Source organism: Ascaphus truei, chromosome 18, assembly GCF_040206685.1.
Source record: "Ascaphus truei isolate aAscTru1 chromosome 18, aAscTru1.hap1, whole genome shotgun sequence".
NCBI lineage: Eukaryota > Metazoa > Chordata > Amphibia > Anura > Ascaphidae > Ascaphus > Ascaphus truei.
The window spans coordinates 4,069,952-4,095,292 of record NC_134500.1 but is presented as its reverse complement, the minus strand read 5'-3'; the positions used below and the strand labels follow the sequence as shown (position 1 = coordinate 4,095,292).

At 44.7% G+C, this 25,341-nt stretch overlaps 1 protein-coding gene across 1 annotated transcript in view; it reads right to left on the bottom strand.

Moving 5' to 3' along the window:
• Positions 1-13,585: 13,585 nt before the first annotated feature.
• Positions 13,586-25,341, bottom strand: part of SLCO3A1 (solute carrier organic anion transporter family member 3A1) — a 120,553-nt gene continuing 108,797 nt past the window's right edge. The window contains exons 9-10 of the mRNA XM_075575239.1: positions 24,768-24,832; positions 13,586-18,615 (exon numbers count right to left, since the gene is read on the bottom strand). Coding sequence (XP_075431354.1) covers positions 18,236-18,615; positions 24,768-24,832 — 445 coding nt within the window. The 3' untranslated portion in view covers positions 13,586-18,235. The remainder of the gene's footprint in view (positions 18,616-24,767; positions 24,833-25,341) is intronic.

Sequence of the window (25,341 nt, the reverse complement as noted above, 5' to 3'; positions counted from 1 at the left end):
ATCACAAACTTTTCAAAAGACTGAAAGGGATTCAAGAGAAATCCCCAAGGAAGCCCGGGACAAGCGGGTGTTTGGCAGCCACAGGCATGTCAAGGAGCTGCCGTAATCTGCCTGCTTAATATTAGAAAACACACGTTGCAGCGGCACTATCTACAGAAACCCAAATACAGATCCTAAACTATTCATTCAAACCGCTCGGCTCGCGGCATGGAAAGGACATTACAGAGCGTGACGTCTGACCTTCCCATGTAATATGTAAAGCAGAACTAGATCTTGAGTTGTACCGTGGCAGAATTAGGTTACGTCGTGGTAAAAATAACAAGAAGGTTCCCTCCTGAGTATCAGGGCAAGGATAGAAAAGCGTACATGTAACAGGCTTCTTGGTTCCTTCCGGTGTAATCTATTGCGGTATCCCGCACCCGCACTGCCATTAAATCCATGTCATACTGCTGCGCCAGCCTTTATTCTAAACCTTCTCGGGGGCGTTGTGGTTGCATCTCCTGAATTCCACGCGCAATAAGTTGTGCATCCCCCGTGTTCATGCCGCATTCGCGCCTCCCGGCAGCCGCGGGTGATCTGCAGTTGATTCGCGGTTGATCTGTTTAATTACAATGGTCCGGATTTAATTGGGGGCAATATATATATGTATACATACATCAATCACTTGTGAGCACATTCACATGTCTTAGACAGGTCTGCCACCCTGCCCTTCCCCATTATCCCCTTGCACAGGCCTGCACCACTTGTAAAGCAAGAAGGGCCCAACTGCTCCAAGAAAAACAGATTTGGGCCGCACGGGTAAAATAATCATCATCAATCATCATCATCATATCTCCCCCAGCACCTCTCATCATCATCATCATCATCATCATCCTCATATTTCCTCCAGCACCCTTCATCTTCATATATCTCCCCCTGCACCCCTCATTATCAACCTTTGCGAGACTCACCCTCTATCTCACACCCCCATCTCTCCCCCTCACCCATACACAATACTCCCCCTCCACATAACACACAATACCCCCCTGCAGACCACACACATCCCACCCCCCTGCACCTCACCTCACATCACTCTCCCCCTGCATCTCACATCAGTCCCCTGCACCTCACATCATCCCCTGCACCTCACCTCCCCCTCCTGCACCTCACCTCACATCACCCCACTACACCTCCCCCCCTGCACCTCACCTCACTCACTAGCGGGAGTCCAGGCGGGCCCGCGGGCCATATGTTGTGCAGGCCTGCCCTAGCATATCGTGCTTCCACTGCAGCAAGGGATTCTGGGAAATGACATGCAAATGAGCACACAATGTGTCATCTTTTCCTGGACGCTACAGTCTCATACCAATCCCTATCCTCCTATAATGTGTCATCTTTTGCCTGGAATATCCATTCACATGGAGCCCATATAAGCAAATGCATTTCTGTTCACACATCTTTTAAGCACAGCATGGGACTAGCAAAGCAAGTCAAACCACTCACAGACATTCGTTATTGGCTATATGCTAACGGTGGAGGTTTTTTGTTGCCTTTTTCACCAACCATAGCTTAAAATGTATATATACATACATATATATATATATATACATACATATATTATATATATATATATATATATATATATATATATATATATATATATATATATATATATAAAATATACATATATACACACACACACACACACACACACACACACATATTTAACAAACGCAACAATATTAATTCTCAAATCTTTAGTTAGTAACCAGCAAAGACACAAACACCTGGAGCTGTATTTGGAAATCTGTAGTGATGTTAAACTCTGAACTACTGTACAGTAGCTGCCAACATTTTACAAATAAATGAAGCTTATTCTGTAAAACTCCAGGCAAAGATATTTCCTACTAAATAATGCTACAGATGGCTTGAGGGGTATTATGCGTCTTAATGCAACAGCTCACGTGTATATAAACAAGAGCTGATTTGATCAGGGATTGAATGTATAGGGTATATAAAACACTCGAAACAGCAGGTTTCTGCTTTGCAGTAACAATGAAAACTGCAGGCAGGATTTCTCCACTAACCTCTGTCTTACTAACACAACGCTGACTACTTTCCGACATCAACACCACTGTCACCTGCCTGTCAACTTGCCCTTTTTTTATGCAGTGCCCCAAGCCAATAATAACCAGGACCCCATATACAAACCGTAATGAAGTAGGGGAGCGGTAACAGCGGGAACATTTTCATTCTCTTATTGCAACATAAGAGGGTGATAAAGACACAGATGGCTTACGATATAATGGACTAAACCTGCAGAAAGCAATTGCAATGGGAATATTGGTGATTAGTATTCAGTACAATAAGAATATTATATCAAACAAATTGTTTAGAGCATTCAGCATTTCTCTGCATGGGAGAAACAGACCTAGTAAGGCGACCTGACACCCCCATGTCATGTGTGACCTGGACCTGTCACCCCCATGCCATGTGTGACCTGGACCTGTCACCCCCATGCCATGTGTGACTAGGATACAGAGAATGCGGGGGTGAAACTAGAGCACGCTTCTCAGATCACACTCAGCTGAGTCCTGGCTGACACATGTAAGGAAGACTGTCAGTTTGAACCAGATTTTCTTGTTGGATGGGATCTCGTTCACCTAGTACCAGGCTCACTCACTGGATGGGATCTCGTTCACCTAGTACCAGGGTCACTCACTGATTGAGATCTCATTCTCCTAGTACCAGGCACACTCACTGGATGGGATCTCATTGTCCTAGTACCAGGCTCACTCACTGGATGGGATCTCCTTCTCCTAGTACCAGGCTCACTCACTGGATGGGATCTCATTCTCCTAGTACCAGGCTCACTCACCGGATGGGATCTCATTCTCCTAATACCAGGCTCACTCACTGGATGGGATCTCATTGTCCTAGTACCAGGCTTACTCACCAGATGGGATCTCATTCTCCTAGTAACAGGCACACTCACTGGATGGGATCTCATTCTCCTAGTACCAGGCTCACTCACTGAATGGGATCTCATTCTCCTAGTACCAGGCTCACTCACCGGATGGGATCTCATTCACCTAGTACCAGGCTTACTCACTGGATGGGATCTCATTCACTTAGTACCAGGCTCACTCACTGGATGGGATCTCATTCACCTAGTACCAGACTCACTCACTGGATGGGATCTCACTCATTTGGATTTGGGCTCACTAACTGGATGGGATCTCACTCATTTGGAGTTAGGCTCACTAACTGGATGGGTTCGTACTAATTTTGATTTGGGCTCACTCACTGGATGGGATCTCACTCATTTGGATTTGGGCTAACTCACTGGATGGGATCTCACTCATTTGGAGCCAGACTCACTCAATGGATGGAATCTCGCTCATTTGGTGTTGGGCCCACTCATTGGATGGGATATTACACAGACATGTACAGTTCCGGTGCCTTTTAATATTTGCATTTTAATCAGTATTTTATCAATGAAAACACCATAAAATTTCCCCTAAACATTGTTATTAGAATTAGTTATGTTTGAGGTGCCAACATATTTGCAGCACAGGGTACAGTGTTATTTCCTGGGGACTGTACATGAGAGTGTTGGTTATTTGTGCTTACATTACTGGGTAAGTAGTTTGTTTAGGTAAGATTTGCAGAATTATGAAATGCTAAAATGACCCAAACTCACAGAGTGAAACAATCCGTGGGGGCGATTCATTAAAGTGCGATGGTGCTGATTGGGCAAAACTCCCATTGGCTTGAATGGACATTTCTGCGGAGTAATGTCCGAATAAAGTGCCTAATTCCATAGACTTAAGTGACCTGTCACTCAGCGGAGCCATTAACACCCCTGGGGGGGGGGGGGGGGGGGTTGTTTATGATTTGCTCTGACAGGCCCAGGTTTTTAGGAGTTTCTCACACACATTGGGAGATTGCACCTTTCATATGCACACAACTACACAGACGTCATGTAAGTCTCCATTATTTCTCTGTGGGATTGAAATCCTATCCAGGGAGAGAAAGCATCGAGTTCCATTAGTGGAATAAATGAGAAGATACGCCTAATTCTCCTGAGGGAACTGTAACTTTTCAAATGAAATTCCTTAATGAGAAGAGCTTGTCTTGCAAGCGGCATATCAAAACAGCGCCACACACATCCAAAATACAATGACAAAAAGAAAGGGAAGCCTTCAGGCTCCAGCCAGCTTAACCCTTTCATTTACCGGGGGGCAAGGTATGATGTGGCAGGCCTCCTGGTAACGAAAGGGTTAATTTAATCTGGAAGGCAGATCTTTCATTCTACACAAATGGCAGGCATATTGCAACTGGAATAATCGGCAAAAAGACTGATTTACAGTATAATTCAAGTACCACTGATTTTTTTTTTTATGTCGGGAGGATTTATAAAACCTTATGCTTATTTACTGCTATCACATCGTGAATATGGTCTTGCGATAACAGATAATCTTTTGCTTTGATGCAGAAAGCAGTTGCAACAGATTTGGAATTGGAGCATTATAGGAGCTAGGTATCAAGCTGACTATATTAACACCATGCAGTGTGAGTGATTTAGTGTTCCCTTCCTTAACATCTGTCTGAGAGTAAAGATTTTGCATCCTTTGATACTTCTCATGCAGAGATGCAGAAATAAGTATGTGCCATTATAATACGTGTCAAGTAACTCTTTCATAGCTCGTGCTGCAAACCCAAGCACAGTGCATGCGATAGAAACAGAGGCAGCGCAGTGCATGCGATAGAAACAGAGGCAGCGCAGTGCATGCGATAAAAACAGAGGCAGCGCAGTGCATGCGATAAAAACAGAGGCAGCGCAGTGCATGCGATACAAACAGAGGCAGCGCAGTGCATGCGATAAAAACAGAGACAGCGCAGTGCATGCGATAAAAACAGAGGCAGCGCAGTGCATGCGATACAGAGGCAGCGCAGTGCATGCGATAAAAACAGAGGCAGCGCAGTGCATGCGATACAAACAGAGGCAGCGCAGTGCATGCGATACAAACAGAGGCAGCGCAGTGTATGCGATACAAACAGAGGCAGCGCAGTGCATGCGATACAAACAGAGGCAGCGCAGTGCACCTAGAAATCTTATCTGTTACCCTCCTATTAATGCAAAATACACAATCCTGGAGCTTGACCCCGAGCTCTATCGTGTGTTTTTCACACATGTGGCCTCTGTTGATGGGCTGTAGAGTGTTTTTAATTGAAATAAAAAAAATACTTTTATGAACACCTTGATTTTCCTGGGACAGTCTGGTTTCTTGAGAAATGTCCCTGATAACATCATGCAGATTTCTTCTCTTCTATTCCATTCCCTTAGCAGCCTCCTTTCCTGACACCTCAGACCTTCACCTCCTGCTCGTATTCCAGCCTTCTGCTCAGGGTCATACCAGGTTCTTCTCTTGGATGGGCACCTTGCAATGTCTCTGAGCGGCACTTCAAATGAGTCTCATATCTAAGGGCTATATGCCATTATTCTTTGTGGGGGGGGGATATTTGGAGTTGCTGGACCATCCTCATGCAAACCCCAGCAAGCTCATGCAGATGTCAGGGCCAGGAGATGGGGCTTCTTTCAGGGGATCTTAAGAGACCTTTTTGGTTAGTTTTAGCATCTTGCTTGTGGCACCTGCCTGCTTTTATTACATCATGTTAATATTCTTTCCTGGAAATATGTCTACAAAGAGCCCAGGGGGAAATAATGTGTGAATGCTGCATAAGGCAATTGGGGTGGTTATGTTCATTGAAAAGGACAGTAACATTTTATAGCTGATGTTGATTGTATTATATTATTGGATGGATTTAGATTATAGCTTGTTATTAGCCCGTGGCGATATTCACACTATTGAGCCAAATTAACCAAACATTCTTGTATCACAATATGTGATCCTGCAGAGGAAGGAACCTCTATCTTTACCACTCAGTCTACTTGTGAAAAGGGGGTCCAGCAACCCCGGAACGGGACTCTTAGACGTGATCATGTCTCTGCAGATATTCAGCTGTCAAGGGACACTTGGCCATCACCGTTTAGTCGCTGGCTGTTACAGCCCTGAGGAAGGTGATTAGCATTAGGATTAAGGGTTAAGGGGCACTTAAGGTCAAGGTTTTTAGGGTGAGAGGTTAACGTGGAAAGGTTATTAGGGTTAAGGGACACATCACCTCCAGCGGCCAAATGTCCCAACGATGGCGGCGGATAAACGGCTGCGTCAAAATGTCTTAGATTGAGCAACACAGTGCAGATCAATGCATTCCTGGTGCCTTTGGCAGGGAACAGGTTAAGTATGCAAAACGTATAGAATATAGGCAGCACTCAGATAATCAATGTACAAAATAGGAAATAGTGGTACAACGGGAATAAGAGAGGGACCAGAAACCTGCAAAAGTAGCCACACAAAAACCCAACTAGGTTCCCAGCACTCAAGGTTTAATAATGAACCAATGGATATGCCAAAAAAGGGATTTACTTGAATTGAAAACAAGGTCATAACAATAAACTCTAGTGAATGAGCAGTGTGGGCGCAATGTGCGAATGGGGAACTATACACAGGAGAAGTTTGCCCATCTCTATGAATGGTTACCCGTCAGAGGGCCGTGTCTGCAGATATTGACTTGGTCAGGGATACAGACCACCAGGCTACTTGGTCCTGGGGCAGGACAGCGACTGAAGAAGGATAAAGGGTAACGTTACTGGAAGCGCAACCATCAGCTTCACCCACCAAGGGGCTCCTGGGTTTACACTCAATGGGACTCTTGCGTTTAAGGAAGGGCTACCCAAGGTGAGACCTTTGCTAGAGCCCAGACTGGAGCGATCCTTTAATAGCTGCAGTTCAGTCTTTTTTTTTTTTAATTAATTTTTTTACTTCAATAGTTTCATGTGTGCAATCTCTAATTACCTAAAGAACTGTATAGCTGCAGGTCAGTTCGTTCTCCATGTATTGATAGGCGAAATTTGGTGACATAATTAGAGCTGGCATATGTTTTTATTTGCTTCTGTCAGTCAGTGGAAGCTCATGAATATTCATGAGCACTCCTGCACTGACATGTGCTAGAGGGAGGGCAGGGCTGACAAAGGGGTGTGCCAGGGCTTGTGACAGGCCATGAAGGGGCAGTGCCTTAGCAAATGGTTGTTAAAATAGAATACAAGAAAATTGGTCTTTCAAAGTTGTTTTTTTAAAAACAGAAAATGCTAAAAGTATTTTTTCTTACTACAGAACTGATTTATTAAAAAAAACACACATGCAGGATATTGACTGAACTGCAGCTTTAATAGCTGATACAGGGTATATTTCCCTAAGACCCCCGGAGTCCTCAATAACTAGTGCTCCTGTCTACTTTGCCGTCTGAGGACTTCTGCCCTGGGTCGCCACTCCTTCCTGAGTCTAAATCTTAGACCCGACCGAAAATAAACCTGCTGTTGTCTAATAACAAAGTAGAAAGAATATATGGAAGATCTCCAGTTCTTACCATTGCTAGTCAGGGGAATGTGCATTACATGATCTCACACTTATATCCATAGCAAGAAATCATCTTATAAATATGAACACTCCATGAAAAACAGTAAGTTCCATATTTGTGTTAATATTTATGCAAACAACAGTATTTGTGTGTGACCTGTTCACAAAGACCAGAGAATGACTAGTTCTTGTAAACAGCCAATCACGTTATGGACACAAAGTACTGGCGCAATGTTCTAACTAACAGCATGAAATCGCTCTGTTGTTAGAAGCCACATTTGCGTAATTAGCCGACTAATTACAGTTTCAAGAGCTTCCTGTTCAAGCCGAGTGAGATAAAAGATTTTGGAAAGCAAAGTGATTGAACTTTATGGTGGTCATTTATCAGTCCCCCAGATGCAAAACCAGGACAAACAAAGTGGGAAAAAAAAACCCATTACACCACATTTATGACACAGGAAAGTTTCAATGCAAATCTGTTTCTTTAGTAAATCAGGTTTGGTCTCAGATTTCAGGGCCACAAAGTTTCCTTCTTCAGGCAGATTAAAGAGCTTATACTCTGCCAAAAATGAGGTTCCCATGGGAGGCAAGCAGGGGTCTCCGTAGCTGAACCGTATTCATTTCAGCTCTGGTTATCCCCGAGATAGCAGGTAGAGGCTCCGCAGGTTTAAATGTCCTGGTCAGGTGGGCCAATAGGAAGCCGCAAGGGGATGACATCACTGCTTCCTATTGGTCCGCGTAACGCGGGAGCTTTACATTCCCCTTTTCAATCGCACCACACAGCGCAGCAGGGAATGGGCTTTCCACGCGGCAGCGTCGCAGTCTACACATTAAATATAAGATAATATACCCCTCATACATAAACCTTGGCCCCCTGCAGACGCGCTTACCAGAACTCCCTCCTACTGTCTGGGTAATTTCTTCCTACCTACCAATTAGATTGTAAGCTCTTCGGGACAGGGACTCCCTTTCCGAATGTTACTTTTATGCCTGAAGAGTTTATTCCCATTATGTGTTATATTATTATGGGTATTACTGCTTAGAAGCGCTATATACATAGATGGCTTTATATAAATGAAGATACACAGACATACAAGGGCCCTAGTCCAGGGTGATGTGAAACTGAGCGGAGGAGATAGTTAGTATGAGTGAAGTTTCACAGCCCGCCTGGGGAAGGCCCTTTCTCAGCTGCAGCTCTGGCTCGTTGGCCTGCGATTGTTGACTTGCAGCTATTTCCCTGTTACGAATATACAGGAAGACGAGAGGATGAAACAGCACCTGATGATCACAAACCAGCTAACGTCGAAGTGCCACGGAGCTCCGTGGTACCAAATCCCACCAGACCGGCCCCGGGAGAGAGATCCAGAAACCTGTTTACAAATGAGGTCATTTTCAGCCTGGCTCTTACATGGTCCTTGTAATATCCGAGCCCCAGAACAGGTTCAGCCCTTTTCCTCATGGGGGTGGGCTCTGGGAACTCTTTGCTACCTATAGAGGCCTTCAGCGAACTGCAAAGAAGAACCATTGTGCTGCAGTGTAGTAATAGTATTCCTGTATCTAACCCTTTCTACTCCTTTTTAAATAATACCCTATTTAAGAACCTTTGTCAAAGTGGCTGCAATCTTTGGGAACTTCTGCTCAGAGCCCTTCCTCAGATCCGTGATCCGTCACTACATGCCAGCACATGCTACATGCTAAAGGAGGACGGTATGCGATGGATCGTCAGGCCTCTGAAGCCTGCACCCTGAACGAGGCCTAAGACCTCTGAAGATTGTTTCCATTCACCGCTGCGGACTCGTGCAATGTGGAGCAGTTAAAAACAAGATGACATTTGTATAGGGCTCTCCCTCCCTGACAAAATGTAATGTTTACTGCAGTAATACCTCACTTTCTTATATTCTTCTGTGTCTGTAATTGCTTTACTTATTATGCTTGTCAAGAGTCGCAGTCCACGCAAGATCACTTCAATGCTGAGAAGTGGTTTTCGGGGCGAGTGGTGTTAGCTAAGTGTTTAGGTTGCTTTGCCTGCTGTGCTCTTCAGTGATAGGTGCTGCACACACGGCTGTTATTATAGCGTTCTGTTATTCCAAACTCATTATGCTAACGGCTTGTGACTATACAGCCTGTCACTTTTGTGGAATACGCTGCACACCTCACAGCTAAACATCACCTTCTACTCGGGTGCTTGGAAATGTCACCTCCAGTAGTATAAGTGTATGAGCTCATTATCAGGGTAATCATTCATTTATCCCATATGGGGCGAGCCTTGTTATATAGGACTAAACGTGATGGGTCAGTACACAGAGCAGTTCCACCTGCAGGGACTGGGCTGTAGCCGATATTGGATATGCCCTGGATTGGCTGATATTACATGGAAACAGATACTTATTAAATAACTTCAGCACATTATTATATTCATTCACATTTCAGAAGCACACACTTGGTTTATTGCGTGTTTTTTTTTCTTATTTTATTTTTTAGCTGAGAACCTTAATTATAATGAATTATTATGTTATCTTCTTTTGGAAAAATAGATGTTTCAGATACAGAAATAATGAAACTAAGGAGGATCCGGGTGTGTCAGACACCCTCTTATTGTTTCAAAGGGAGGTGACTCTGACCCGTAACTTACAGCCTGTTATATCGGGGGGCTCAACTCTAGTCCTCATACCCAACAGGACAGGTTTTCAGGATATCCCTCAGTCGAAGACTGAGCCTCTGATTGAGCCACCTGTGCGGAAGCTGGGTTGTCCTGAAAACCTGACCTGTTGGGGGGGTTTGAGGACTCGAGTTGAGCCCCCTGCGTTAGCGGGTACCTTGCGTGTATATGCAGCAGTAATAAGATCTCTGTTACTGTGTTAGAATAGCGCGGTTAACCCCTTCAGCACCTGAATTGAAAAAGGGTTAAACTTACCAAACGATAAAACTGCTTTCAATATATGAAGGTAAAGGTGCCTGAGAAAAGTCCGCCACACAGGATGCACACAGGATGCACACAGGATGCACACAGGATGCACACAGCCTGGCATTATTCATAGCCTCATTCACAATGCAATGTGTTCACGGAGCCACTATTGCATTTCAAATAAGACGTGGGCTGTCACAAGCCCACGCCGGGCACAAGCCCACGCCGGGCACAAGTACCACGCCGGGCACAAGTGCCACGCAGCATTAATGCAGAATGACTCGCAGCTTGAGTGTAAGGAAAGAAGTGTTTCTCTGCCATAAGCACTTACTCGCTCTCACTGTATAACACTTCTACGCAACCCTTCTCAAAAGGGATGAGACGCGGCGAAAGGAAACACAACGCAGAACTGGGAGACCAATTAACTTACCCCTTGGCACAGTCTCTGATTAGTTCATCTTGGATCATATAAGCCGGGGGGGGGGGGCTCAACACCAGTCCTCAAGACACCCCCATCAGGTCAGGTTTTCAGGATATTCCTGCCTCAGCACAGGTGGCTCAATCAGTGGCTCAGTCAAAGACTACACCCACCTGTGCTGAAGCAGTGATATCCTGAAAATCTGACCTGTTGGGGGGGGAGGGGGTTGGACACTAGGGTTGAGCACCCCTAATATAAACAGACATCTTCAGGGACTCTAATAACAAGTACAGTATTACAGAGTATTACGCAGATAAATGGCTGAGTGTAGTCCAGCTTTTGCCTTGTCGTCTGTCTAGTTTCAGCGTGTGATCTGAGTGATTCATTTCTTATCACAAAGGGAATTTGTGCAGAGACAGTTAAATATATGGGACAGGTTCCGATCTCATTAAATGCACCCTGGCCACTAATATCATTGGATTCCGACATCGGGGTTTTTCTTCTTAAACACAGAGAACGAATTGATGCTGGAAAGTTAATGGAACGCGGTTCCCCTGAGACAGTCATATTTTATATGTGCACTGTCACATCTAAAAGATATCCCATCCCCTGCCAGGGGTGACGTCTGATTGGGTTCAGTGACCGGCTACGGTGTGATGTGGAATACAGACACCCACGAACGTGGCTGCGTCTTGTGCTCCCACACTGGCTGTCTGCCACTAAGTCAACATTATTTGCCCAGGACACGTGGAAACAAGAGGTTAATCAAAACGTATTTTTTCCTGGTAAAATATTTTATAAATAAAGTTGATGTTGAAGAGGTGATCCGTGCAGCAATTAAAAAATATGATAAAATTAATCACCTAAGATCGTTTTGTTCTCCTGTGATTGATCAGCAAAGGTCGTGCTTCCCAGGGTTCACTAAATGGCCGCCTTTCAGTTTCAATCAATCCTTCAGTCAGTGTAACTCAGCAGCTACAATGTATTCTTATATTACCAAGGTAACATTATCTATTGTTACAGTTTGCAGCTCAAACATTTGGGAATATTGGCAACAAATTATCACAAACAGGAAAGTGTTGCAACGATCTCGCTCTGCTGGGGAGGTGGGATAAATCCAAGTAGAGAAATCAAAGGATGCTCAGTGTATTAAAGCTGCAGTTCAGTCTTTTTTTTTAAAAATTTATTTTCTTACTTCAATAGTTTTATGTATGCAATCTCTAATTACCTAAAGAACTGTATAGCTGCAGGTCAGTTCGTTCTCCATGTATTGATAGGTCGAAATTTGGTGACATAATTAGTGAAGGGATCTGTTTATATTCTGCTTGTCTGTCAGTGGAAGCTCATGAATATTCATGAGCACTCCTGCACTGACATGTGCTAGAGGGAGGGCAGAGATGACAAAGGGGTGTGCCAGAGCTTGTGACAGGACATGAAGGGGCAGTGCCTTAGCAAATGGCTGTTAAAATAGAATATAAGAAAATTGGTCTTTAAAAGTTGTTTTTTTAAAAACAGAAAATGCTAAAAGTATTTTTTCTTACTACAGAACTGATTTATTTAAAAAAACTCACATGAAGGATATTTACTAAACTGCAGCTTTAACTCTCATTGAAATAAAAACATTTTTTTTGTATCTAATACGTCAGAACTGATTTATTTTAAAACACACGTAGGATATTGCACGGATTGGGCCCTTAAGTGTAATTTACAATAGTTTCCGAGTTTCTCGGTTGTGAAGCTGGTGCAATGATCAACAGCAATGGTGCAACGGACAGGGCCGGCTTGTTCCCGGTCTGGCGCGACAGCTCCGCTACAACGCGGCATCACGTTGTCATGGCAACACGCCATGATAACGGGATTCTGAAGGAGGAGACGCCGTGCGACAGGTAAGAGACAGTTAGAGTCCCCACAGCTTTACTGTCCTGGGGAAGAGTGCGGGGGCCTCAGTAACCGCGGCGCTGAGTGCGACGCCACCGCCATCACGCCGGCCCTGGGGCAACACCGTACTTACTGAACTAGAGCAATAAGCCGATGGAATAGAGGGGAGGTTCTGGGGTACACTGATGCGGTGTTATGCATTATTACCCCATGCTGGAATTACACCTACATGTGTGGGACATGGAAACCCATTTCTTGCCTTACACCTGCATTTCTCTTCTCTTACCCGCTGCAGGCCGATGTTAGGACCCGTTTTATACCTGGCCCCCGCTGTCTTTAATACAACTAATCACAGCCACAGAAAGACTCATTAAAGGCAATTGTTTTGCAGCCATACAAACACAGCACAGGCAGGTCCACTTCATGTCCTGTTCACTTTATTGCTTTACAAAATAAAGCCTTTTAAGAATCAAGTAAATGCTACTTCCAAATCTGAGCTTTTCGGAGCATTTCCATTAATCGGTGTTGTACAAAGGGACTGAAACAACTGGACATATGTCTCAACCCAGCGGTGGCGAACGCCAGTCCTCAAGGGCCAACAACAGGTCAGGTTTTCACTATATCCCTGCTTCATCACAGGTGGCTTAATCAGTTGCTCAGCCAGAATGATATCCTGATATTTCAGGATATCCTGAAAACCTGGCCTGTTGGTGGTTCTTGGGGACTGGATTTGGCCAGCCCTTTCTTAACCCCCTTCAATGCCAGAAGAGGCGGCAGCGAGCCCTTTCTGGCACTGAATGGGGTTAACTGGCTCCTCCTGTGGCAAATATCACAATTAAATATCCATGGCGCAGACCACTAAACCAGCCACGTTTCCTCCAGGTGACACGTCATACAGAGCAATCATTTAGGATACACGATCAGTTATTGACACACGGTTTTCAGACTTTTATTTTACACTTCATCATCATTTCAGCTTCACTCAGGTTTTGTTTTTTTTTTGTATAAAAAGAGAAATCTGCATAAAATGACCTTGCATATCCCCAGCAGCCAGAGAACAGAAATCTAGCCTTTTCAAGTCTCAAATTCTGCACGCGTGATTGGTCATGAGACACAGCAGTGTACATTTCCAAAGCCAGAAAGGACACACACAGCCTGTTTTCAATGGTTCATAATTGAGAATTACATATTATTTCATAGACCTGTGTTCAACTGGTCTTTTTATTCTTATTATTATTATCAAAAAGCGTTAGCTTATGGATGCTGTTCTCTTATTCCAGCTAATGGAATATACTATGCTAGTCTAAGTATTGTGTTTAAAAAGCTTCATTTAGCAGAATATACTCTTTTTTTTGTTTGTTCCTTTCATGGAATGGCGTTGCTAATTGCCTCATTCTATATACTGTATAATACATCTACAGGTAAACAAGCCAGGGGCGGGGGCGCTCGGCCCATGGTGGGTGGGATACAGTATGGGGGACAATGCAACGATCGGTAAGTGTGTTACTGGACTAACAAGCAATGCAGCAATGTAAACTTCCTGGGTTTTTACTTGGGAGTGAACTGCGTTAATGTTATGTACTTTGCTATAAAAATCTTCAAAGGGGCTGGTTCCTAATATATGTGTGTATATATATGTATATATATATGTATATATATATATATATATATATATATATATGTATAACCTGATTAAGCAAATTACTTTCTTTATCGCATTAGATCCTATATCATACTTAAAAAGTGGTTTATATCTCAACGGTTCCTTCCTAATAATATCATTTAAAAGAGCTATAAATTGTCAGAGCATATAAGAGTGGGCTTATCATTATAATTTTGCAATAGACGGAACAGGAGGCCGCCATCTTGGATTCATGGTGTCATGTGTGACATTAGAGAGGTAGCAGAGTATTGAGATTTGACTTCTGGATCTCTCAGTACCCGGCTAACTGCCCAATTCTTCACGGAATAAGACTACATGATGTTTTGTGACCCTAGCCTTCCCATGTGGCCATATTACTGGAAAATCATAGATTCTTCCAGAACCCACATCTTTCCCTGACACTGCTAACTCTGTTGGGTTCTTTTCCGTCTATCCCAAGCTGTGTTTTTTTTAAGGAATATCTCCGGGATTGCAGATAAGGATATCTGATACAATTTCTAGATAAATTATCTTCTGTGTGTTACTATGTACGCTTCCTTAGTTCATATGTGACCCCCTTTCTCCCGGCTCCACGGGTCACATCAAAGAGCCAACTATGAGGGCCCCACATATATATTTTTGTTATTTTATGACTGCATTTAAAATAAAACATGTAGCCAACCTTAAAAGCCTTTTATCTTTAGGAACATCGTGAGCTTGGGAAGCTAATTGCAAACATTTCGCTCAGTTACAACATATACACAGTTGCACAATAAGTGGCAATTGTTTTTGAAACCCCTTTGACGCGGTGGGACCTGTACCTGCCCGGTAGTTTAGCAGAACAGAGGTATGAGGGGAAAGCGGATGGACCCTCCATGGGAGATCATTCAATGGTAATCTTCCCGAGCGCTGTATGAATGGTAACATGCAGCTGGAATGGCTTCCTGGGGAAAGCTAGTCTGTAAAGGTGGACTTGATATGCTTTTACTTGTTCATCTTGGCAGATTTAACGTCACCCAATCACAGATCTCACCAGGCGCCCTCTAATTACAAGTGGTCTTTATTACATATCCCAAAGCTTGCTTTTTTATATTCCCTGTGAAGTGCACTTTCAAGCATTCAGCTGATAGAAGACACAGGCACAAAGCCACTAACCCTGAGGTAGATGCTTTAAAGTGTCAATGATTATGCTCTGTAAAGGAAAAGAGACTGCCTGAGAGATTAGAAGCAGTATGTACAGTATGAATTCAATGCGACTGTATAGTTACAGTATCCAGCACTGTAATGGATTCATACAGAATGAAACTCTCTGACCCGGTTTCCTAATAAACCAGTGGATACATTGTATTGCTTGATATTCTCTGTAGCTACCATGGGTATTGTTCCCAAAACTGCTACTTCCATGCATTACCCTAAAGAAAAAGATTTTTGCTGTTTTAATGATAACGAGGCTGTAATTTTTCTACCATAACCGTTTCATGTTTAAACCTGGTCCATATACAACACACACACACACACTATATATATATCTATATATCTATATATATATAGATATATAGATATATATATAGTGTCTCCTGACCTTTTCTGTCAGACACGCCAGGAGAACTCAGGATTTATTTTGATATATTTATATTTTGAAGTCTGTTTATTGAAATCCCTGATGCTACCTTTTTCCTGCGAGCATTCAACATGCAAGGCTAATTCTCGGACGTTTTAAACTCGAGTTCAATTTTCTCTGATTGTCGGGAGTTCAAACGAGGATGTTTTTATCTTTTCAGCAGCAGCGTTTTTCTTACTGAAAATAGAAAGACTCTAGATTCCACCTGGGTAGAAATTTTGAAGAACAACTTTGATAAATTAAAATGAGTCCCTATGTACCCCGTGAATCATGCCAGTTTTGGAATGGAATGAGAAATTCCCGTGACACATACCCAATACCCACCTTTATAAAAGCGCATTATCATTAATTACAGGTGGTTTACTGGCGGAAAATGCTTTGAAAATCCCCTTCTCTATGAGGAAAACAAGTGCTAGAAAACATTTACCAAACTCCCTCTCCTAGCTTCTATCAAGTTCATATCAGAGATGTGAGAAGTTACCACAATGTGTTAAATAAATAAAAACGATCTTTGGAAACATACAAAAAACATTTTGTAAATGCAGAAAATAACATCCAGTCGTATTCTGATTGAAAACTAAAATAAATACATATAATTTTAACAACTTATTCCATTAAACCAGGGGTTCTCAGCTCCAGTCCTCAAGGCCCACCAACAGGTCAGGTTTTCAGAATATCCCATGCTTCAGCGCAGGAGCCTTACTTAATCAGTGGCTCAGTCTTTGACTGTACTGAAGCAGGGATATCATTAAAGCCTGACCTGTTGGTGGGCGTCGATGACTGGAGTTGAGAACCCCTGCATTAAACGCATCGGGACCCTCTGATACCAAAGGGGCGGGCAACACATAGAATTGCTATTTTTTAAATGTAGTTAAGGTTAGTTACTGTCCTGTAATTACAGGGATTGGAATTTGAAAGGGTAATCCCTCTCCCAACAGGTGTTTCAGAAAACCCCAAATGTGAAACCCTCCTTAGATCTGTTATTAAATGCGTGTAATAAAAGCCGGTATCATTTGTGGAGGAAACGCCAGGGGTTTACAAATTACTAGCAGGTATCTGCAGTACTTATTCAAAAAAAGAGAGGTTACATTAACTGAATAAAGCTCAAAAAGGGTAAAAAAAAGGAACCAAAAGGTATTTTTTGCAAAGTACTAGTATTGCGTATTGCGCTGTTACCGCAGTAGTCTGCGCTGTTACCGCAGTAGTCTGCGCTGTTACCGCAGTAGTCTGCGCTGATGCCCCTTCCTCTGTTTGTATTATGCGCTACGTTAAGAGATCTCTTTGTGTTTTTATTTTAAACATCTGATGCTTTGTTGATATAACAGATATGAATTTCCAGGTTAAATCCAGGCTCGCCCCCGAGCCCTCTGCAGCGTAAAGCTTACTGTGGCAACCTGAGAAGCTAATGGTTCAAATCAATGAAAATCATGTTTTTTTGTTTAATACTACAAATGTATTCTTTAAAGAAGGCGCAGGAGCAGATACTAACATTGTAAAAGTTAAACTCACATAGGCTTCTGGGGGATTTGCTGCTTTACAATCTACCTCTTCAGTGAGGTGTGATACTGCTGTGTAAAGGCTTGGGCAGATTTCAGCTCAACTGAGTGGGGCTTAAATCTTCCAGCACAAAGGGAAGACCACATCACACCATATTAAATAGGTACCCAGTAAGAGACAGTCTATCAATCAGTCTCAGGAGGAATAATTGAGATTTGAAATGCATTGCTGGCCCCTGTGGTCATTTAAGGGTTATAAATGTAAATCCACAATATGAACACCCCGCCCCCCCCCCCTAATAAAAATAATTTAAAAGGGTTCTCTCCATGTCTTGAATGTCATTAAGTTGATGAAGATTAAATTGTGGGTTGTTCTGCCATTCATAGCGATGGGACAGCTGATTTGAAAGAGTTTTCAGAATGTGCTGACAGCCATTGTACCCCGCCAAAAGGGGGCACTCGTTGCAATGAGAATGCAGCATAGTGTAGTGTTACTAATCGCTACGTTGGAACCGCGCCACCTTTCTTTGGCTTCTCATCCAATTGTATCAGTCCGGGAAGCTCTCCGGTAAAAGCGACCCGTTGCTGCTCGAAGCAGAACCCATCCTGCTGGAAGATCTGATGCTGAAGGCCTGAGAACGAGCAGCTGCTTCTCTTTCCATCTCTTTCTCGGAATTCGAGACCATGTTACTGTTATCTCCGAATGTCAAGTGTCGCCCACCGGTCAGACTGCAAGAACGGAACAATGTCTTCTTTCTTTCTTTAAAAAGGACCCTCAATGCACAATAACATAGAATCGGTCCAGCCACCTGTTACTATAAAACAGATTCCATATTTTCACACCACTCATGGTCTTCAAGGTTATAGATGAACTTTGTCCTATGACCCTTCTTTTGGGTCACAGAGTCTCTCCCCAGGTTGTCTAGGGTCAAAGTAGAGGCGAAGAACTCGCTTGTACTGAGACCTCCCTCGTGGTTTTTGATGTACTGTTGATAGTTTTTTCTCAGGCATTGCCATGTGGTTGTATAGAGGATAAACGCTAAGGATTTCAGCGTTATCGCTATGCTGACATATAGGTATCTATAAGCAACATTATCATACAGCACACATGCTCCTTGTTCTCCACAAAACGTGCTCCAAAACAGGCACGTCGAATCAATTCCAGCACCAAAGATCAGCGGCGGGGGAATAAACCCTGAAAGAAATAAAATGACAATTTGTGAACGTCACGGCTATTTTCCTTGTGGCAAATTAAGACTACTCAAATAATCCCAGGTACCTGCTATTCCAACTCCAGTACTTCAGGGTCACCACCAGGCCAGGTATTCAGGATATCCCTGCTTCAGCACAGGTGGCTCATTCAGTGGCTCAATCCTTATGATTGGACCACCTGTGCTGAAGCAGGGATATCCTTAAAACCTGACCTGTTGATGGGCTTTGAGGACTGGACTTGGCTGCCCCTGTGCTAGTCACTAGATCCCGTCCCAGAGCCGAGCCTTGCGCTTCCCCCGTAGGACAAAACAAGACTGGGAGATGGAAGAAAAACCATGAATTCCCCAAACTCTAACTGTCCCACTGGAGTATGTGTCGGGTTTCTGATGAGTAAACGCCACGATGCCTATTGATGTGTAGCACAGAGTTTTCAGTTTACTGTAGGTATGTGAATATCTGGAGTCTTTCAGAAAGATTGATCTGCCGCGGTCACCTGATCGCTCCGTCCCTGGTGATGTAACGGACAGGTGGAGTCTCCGTTCTTGGTCAGCGCAGACCGCGTCCTAGCTAAACGAGCAGGATTTTGTGACGTAGCTGCTACGTCTCGCGACACCTGCGACTTCCTAGATGTATCAGACAGCTCTCTGACAATGAATGACTTAAACCAGGGCTGGCCAACGCCAGTCCTCAAGGGCCACCAAACAGCTCAGGTTTTCAGGATATCCCTGCTCCAGCACAGGTAGTGCAGTCGTTGACTGAGCCACCTGTGCCAAAGCATGGATATCCTGAAAACCTGACCTGTTGGTGGCCCTTGCAGACTGGAGTTGGCCACTCCTGACAACCCCTTTGGTTTATGAAATATAGGATCCTCAGGATTATCTCCGAATGAGCAGTCCCAGTTATCTGTACAGTATGAATGCATTGGAAAATGACACTGAAAGGCTATAAAGCTTTGAGTCGTGTTCAAATCAGCACGTAACGCGGGTCTCTTGGAACTAAAGCAAGAGGCCATTAAAGGAATACAAGGGGCCGATCGTTCACATTTTCTTTGTCTCCCAACAAAGGGAATTGACATTTAATTGTGTATTTACTTTGCATGGTATGATTAGTATAATTGTAATGGGTACTAGATAAATTAATAATAATATACTATGAATGCCAAAGTGCAGGTACAAAGTAATATTGAAGGGCTTGAATACACCTGAAAATGATTTCTCAATGACTGTAATTGGGAACATGACCCACCCACGGGTATAGGCGACTAGTAAATTATACATGAAGCCTCAGGATCTGTTAAAGAAACTGTACGTCCCGACGCTATTCGTATATTTTCCCTTCAGCTAAACGTCACTCTCAGTTCGTCTTAGAACGGTTTCATCCAGGCGTATATTCTAATTGTAAGCCCCCTCTGGGATTACTATATGCATTTAGGGGGCTAAAGGGCCTTAATGAGTCTATGGCAGAGTAAATCCCACCTGTGGTATGTGGCGAGGAATATAGGAAGGGGCCCGGTTACCACTCTAAAATTCAAAATTCCCACCTAAAAAATGTGGACCCTGATTGGTGTGTTGGGTGGGCTGTGGGTGGCCAGACCGTGCTTCTCAGCCGCAGGGTCGGAGCGGTAATCCAAGCTCCTTGTAAGGAGGGAAGGAGGACGAGGCAGCAAGCAGGCACGGAGAAGGTAGGATCTGTCACCCATTACCCCCACCTGTCACCTAACTGCTCCCCATGTTACCCACTGCCCCCGCCCATGTTACCCACTGCCCCCCCTGTCACCCACTGCTCCCCCTGTCACCCACTCCTCCTCCTAGCACCCACTGCTCCCCCTGTCACCCACTGCTCCCCCCACCTGTCACCCACTGCTCCCCCCTGTCACCCACTGCCCCCACCCATGTTACCCACTGCTCCCATCACCCACTGCTACCCCTATCACCCACTGCTCCCACCTTTCACCCACAGTCCCCTCTGTGACACACTGCCCCCTGCCGCCCCCATGTCAAGCACTGCCCCATTACCCACTGCCCCCCCTGCCAGCCCCCATGTAACACACTGCTCCCCCGTCACCCACAGCCCCATCACCCCCCCCCTATAACCACTATTCCCCCCTGCCACCCACTTCTCCCACTGTCACTCACTGTCTTTCTTGTCACTCACTTCCACCCACTGCTCCTCCTATCACCCACTGCTTCCCCCTGGCACCCACTGCTCCTCCTATCACCCACTGCTTCCCCCTGGCACCCACTGCTCCTCCTATCACCCACTGCTTCCCCCTGGCACCCACTGCTCCTCCTATCACCCTCTGCTTCCCCCCGGCACCCACTGCTCCCCCCCGGCACCCACTGCTCCTCCTGTCACCCACTGCTCCTCCTATCACCCACTGCTCCTCCTATCACCCACTGCTCCCCCCCGGCACCCACTGCTCCCCCCCAGCACCCACTGCTCCTCCTGTCACCCACTGCTTCCCCCTGGCACCCACTGCTCCTCCTATCACCCACTGCTTCCCCCTGGCACCCACTGCTCCTCCTGTCACCCACTGCTCCCCCCCGGCACCCATTGCTCCCCCCCGGCACCCACTGCTCCTCCTGTCACCCACTGCTTCCCCCTGGCACCCACTGCTCCTCCTGTCACCCACTGCTTCCCCCTGGCACCCACTGCTCCTCCTATCACCCACTGCTTCCCCCTGGCACCCACTGCTTCCCCCTGGCACTCACTGCTCCTCCTGGCACCCACTGCTCCTCCTGTCACCCACTGCTCCCCCCGGCACCCACTGCTCCTCCTGTCACCCACTGCTTCCCCCTGGCACCCACTGCTCCTCCTGTCACCCACTGCTTCCCCCTGGCACCCCCGTCACCCAGGAAGGAAATAGAATTGCTGCTTTAATATTCTGTGGTGTCACCTTCCCCGTTCTCAGGAAGATTTAATTCCCATTTAAATACCCTCTCTCATATTTCAATTGCCAAAGTGCAATATATTAGTTGACCATGGGTGGGGCGAACAGATATTTCCCCAATAGTACAGAGGTACTCGGCATCATTATACAGGGGAGGAAATGCTTGAATTTAAAAAAAACATTGTGTTACATTTATGACATTTGTTTTATCCACTTCTCTGACGTGGGGGTGGAGGGGGGTGGAGGGGGGAGGGTGGGGGGTGGAGGGGGGAGGGTGGGGGGTGGGGAGGTTGGGGGGAATCAGCAGGAGAGAGAACATGGCAAAAACACGTCTACGGGTCACATTGCTAAAGGAAAATACATTTGATGCAGAAAAACGTGTGTGTTCCCCAGATAAGGATCCTGCATCTGATCTCCCCCGATTTGCACATTCAAAGTGGTTTAATATCGTGGGCGGGCAATTTTATTTTCTAAAAAAGAAGATTAGCAACCTGTAGGAATACAGACACAATTACTGAGTCCCCCACAATGGGCTTATATTATGCAGCTTTAGTGACATTTTACCGTGACCTTCACAACAAAGATGGCAGACAAAAGAAATAAGTAAGTGGAAGATATACCAAATATACCAATTTGTGAAAGCAGAGATATAAAATCCATCTCGCTGCTCAAGGCTGTGACATTGCCCAGGACGCCGGGGCGGTGATAATGATACCACCCCCAAACTCATTTCCGAGAGGCATTTGGAAATGATAACCTGCATTTAAAGCACGGGTTCATTGTGCTAGGAGGTTTAAAAATAAGCATAAAAAAGAGGGAACAATGCACAGCAACACATTAACAGCCACTCAAAAATCAGGTGGCGGCTTCGGTCTGCATAAACAGACAAGATTAACAATGGGAACTCTGCGTCTCGGGAACAAGGCAATTTTGTAACTAAGTCCAGTGAAAGTATACGGATGTGAGTCACGTAACTCCTCCTTGCCCTTTCCAATGACCTCTGCTCAGCCCCCAGTGCAGGGGTTAAAGGGACAAACATAGCGGGCCAAAATAATCTTTTTCTAAACAAGTTATCAGAGTAAGTGGTTTCCATTGGAAGATTCAGCCCACACTTAATGTGTCACAAAGCCAACAAAGTCACTTGTTGGATCATCTTAAGAATTCATGTTTACCGTCTCCCCGGAAAAAGCGAGAGACAAGGAATGTGCTCGTGCTGTCCTGTATGTGCAATCAGAAGAGTCCCCTTGCAGCTGTGTATGTCGGAGCAACTCCCCAAACGCTCCTAAATTGAGGCCCTCCAAAGAGGGTCTCAAAAAGACAAGAAACAGAAGTGCACACACGGCACTCCAGGGATCAGTTACACATATTCACAATGTAATATCTGGTCATAAGACCACACACACACCAACCAATATAGGGCTAAATAACACAATTTACAAAAGATTATTAGTAACACAATGCATAACAATGACATTAACATCCTGCTGAGGGAGGAATCTGACATTTTATGTCATTGTTATGCATTGTGTTACTAATAATCCTTTGTAAATTGTGTTATTTAGCCCTATATTGGTTGATGTTTGTGTGGTCTTATGTCCAGATATTACATTGTGAATATGTGTAACAGATTCCTCGTGCACTGTGTGCGCACTTCTGTTTCTTACCTTCTCTCTGGGCCTGCTCGGGTCACATATCAGCTACTTGTGTTTATATAGTAGTGTGGCCTAGCAGGTCTAGACTGCCTCTCTGCCTCCTGTCATAGAAGCCCTGATAGACTGCAGGCTGTGACAGGCTAATCCTAGGGGCTTTTGACCCCCCTTGCTGATTCTCTGAGTGACTGCAGTGGTGGTGACTCATTGTCTATGTGTACAGCCAATAGTGGTACAGACGTTGAGCCCTCCCCTTCTTTAGCTCAGAGTGGAAGTTCTAAATTGGAATTAGTCCAGCTCCCACCCTCCTAGGCTGTGGTAGAAAGAGTCCTAATCTCCCCCTCCCAGGGGAGAGATGTGTGAGATCTACTCTGAAGACTGGAAAGGCTGTGAGTCTCTCCCATCTGGGATGAGTGTGCCTGGGAGAACACCTAAATTCTATCTAGGCCTCATCATTATCAGAGGTCCCGCACCATCCAGAAGTTTGGGGATCCTTTCTATGCACCTGCACTGCTGTAAATACCACCTGCAGTGACTGCTTAATAAAACCCTTGTTTTTATATATCCCTGCCTGAGTCTGCAGTAATTGGGCAGGGGTATGAGAGACTGTGCTTTAGTTGAACCTATTTCGAGGAATACTGGATACGCACTGAAGCTGGAGGCGCTGACACCCCGAAAACCAGATGATGACATAAAAAGCCTGTCCTGGTCTCCTCAACATCGCAGACCAACTAAGCTCTCCCGACCCTCACAGATACGCCAGCACCACACCAAGTTAGTAGCAGAGTAACATCTCCCAGAGGGTGGGAGAAACAGTGCTACAGTTACATAGCAACTATATGTCTCACAAAGGAGCACGGACGAATGGCCATATCACCACAATACATGAGATAAAGATTGTAAAACCCAAATAATTTGTGTACCATTAAAAAGTTAAACATGTTACAGTCATTGGTACAATTTGATCCTTTGAGGCTGTTAGAAATCCTTTTATTATATTAAAATGTATGAATGAGAGCTTATATCAAGACAACTGAATGAGAATATGTTGTAAGATTTAGAATTCATATGTAGCCAAAAGCGTTGAGTTGCAGTTAAGGTTTAATGCATAACAGATGTTGGAGGTTGGCTTCACTATCACATTTCAAGGCCTAGTCGGAATCCCAACATGAAAAGCTCTGTGTTAGGAACCCACGAGGAGAAAGGGGGCAGAGTTAGTGATCAATAAATACAGTTGTACAGCTGAACCCCGTTATAACGTGGTGCACGGGGTCCACATAATGAGACTGCGTTATAACCGGGATCGCGCTAAAACTGGGATTTCGTTATAACCAGGATCATGAAATGGCCGCCACCGGCATCTGCAGCTCTCTCCTCTCCCTGCTTCATCAGGCTTAAGAACTTCCAACTGTAAGAATAAAGTAGAACTTTGTCTGCTAAACAACAATCTTTCATTCTGATGTATTGAAATCTTTATGAACAAGGAATAAGTGAAAGTTTATTCTAACAGAGGCATTGCCTCCTTAATAAACAAGTGCTTAATTTGGGCAAATAGTGTTAATTGATATTATCATTACAATAAAATGTGGGACTTACCTATCAAACGGAGAAGAAGGAATAGGACCCCCAAGGCGTATGACTTCAGTTCGGGGCTCACTGCCCTGCAGAGAGAGAGAGAGAGAGAGGAGAGAGGGAATGAGAATGATGAGAAAGTGTGAGAGGACACGAGAGAAACAAAACAGAAGGAGAGAGATTTATAGACAGTAAGAATGTGAGGATGAGAGATAAGGTAAGAGAGAAAGTGTTTAACATGTAAGGAGGGACTGCGTGTGAGAGAAAAATGTGTACGAGAGATGTACCGTACACAGTCTGTAAGTGACAGGGATAAAAAGTGCGTAAGTGATTATATATATATATACACACTAGGTCAGGGGTGCGCAAACTTCCTGCCTGCTCTGCCCCCTGTGTCCTTACGTGACCCACAGCATCATTTCACGCGGCGTCTCCATGGCAACGGGCGTCAAATGACGCCGTAGGGCCATATGACATCATGTTGTCATGGAGACGAGTGGACATGGAAGCTGGGTAAGTGAGCCGCACGCCCCCCCCCAGTTTGCGCACCGTTGCACTAGGTACACAATAATAGGGTTAGGTACACACCGTGCCCAGG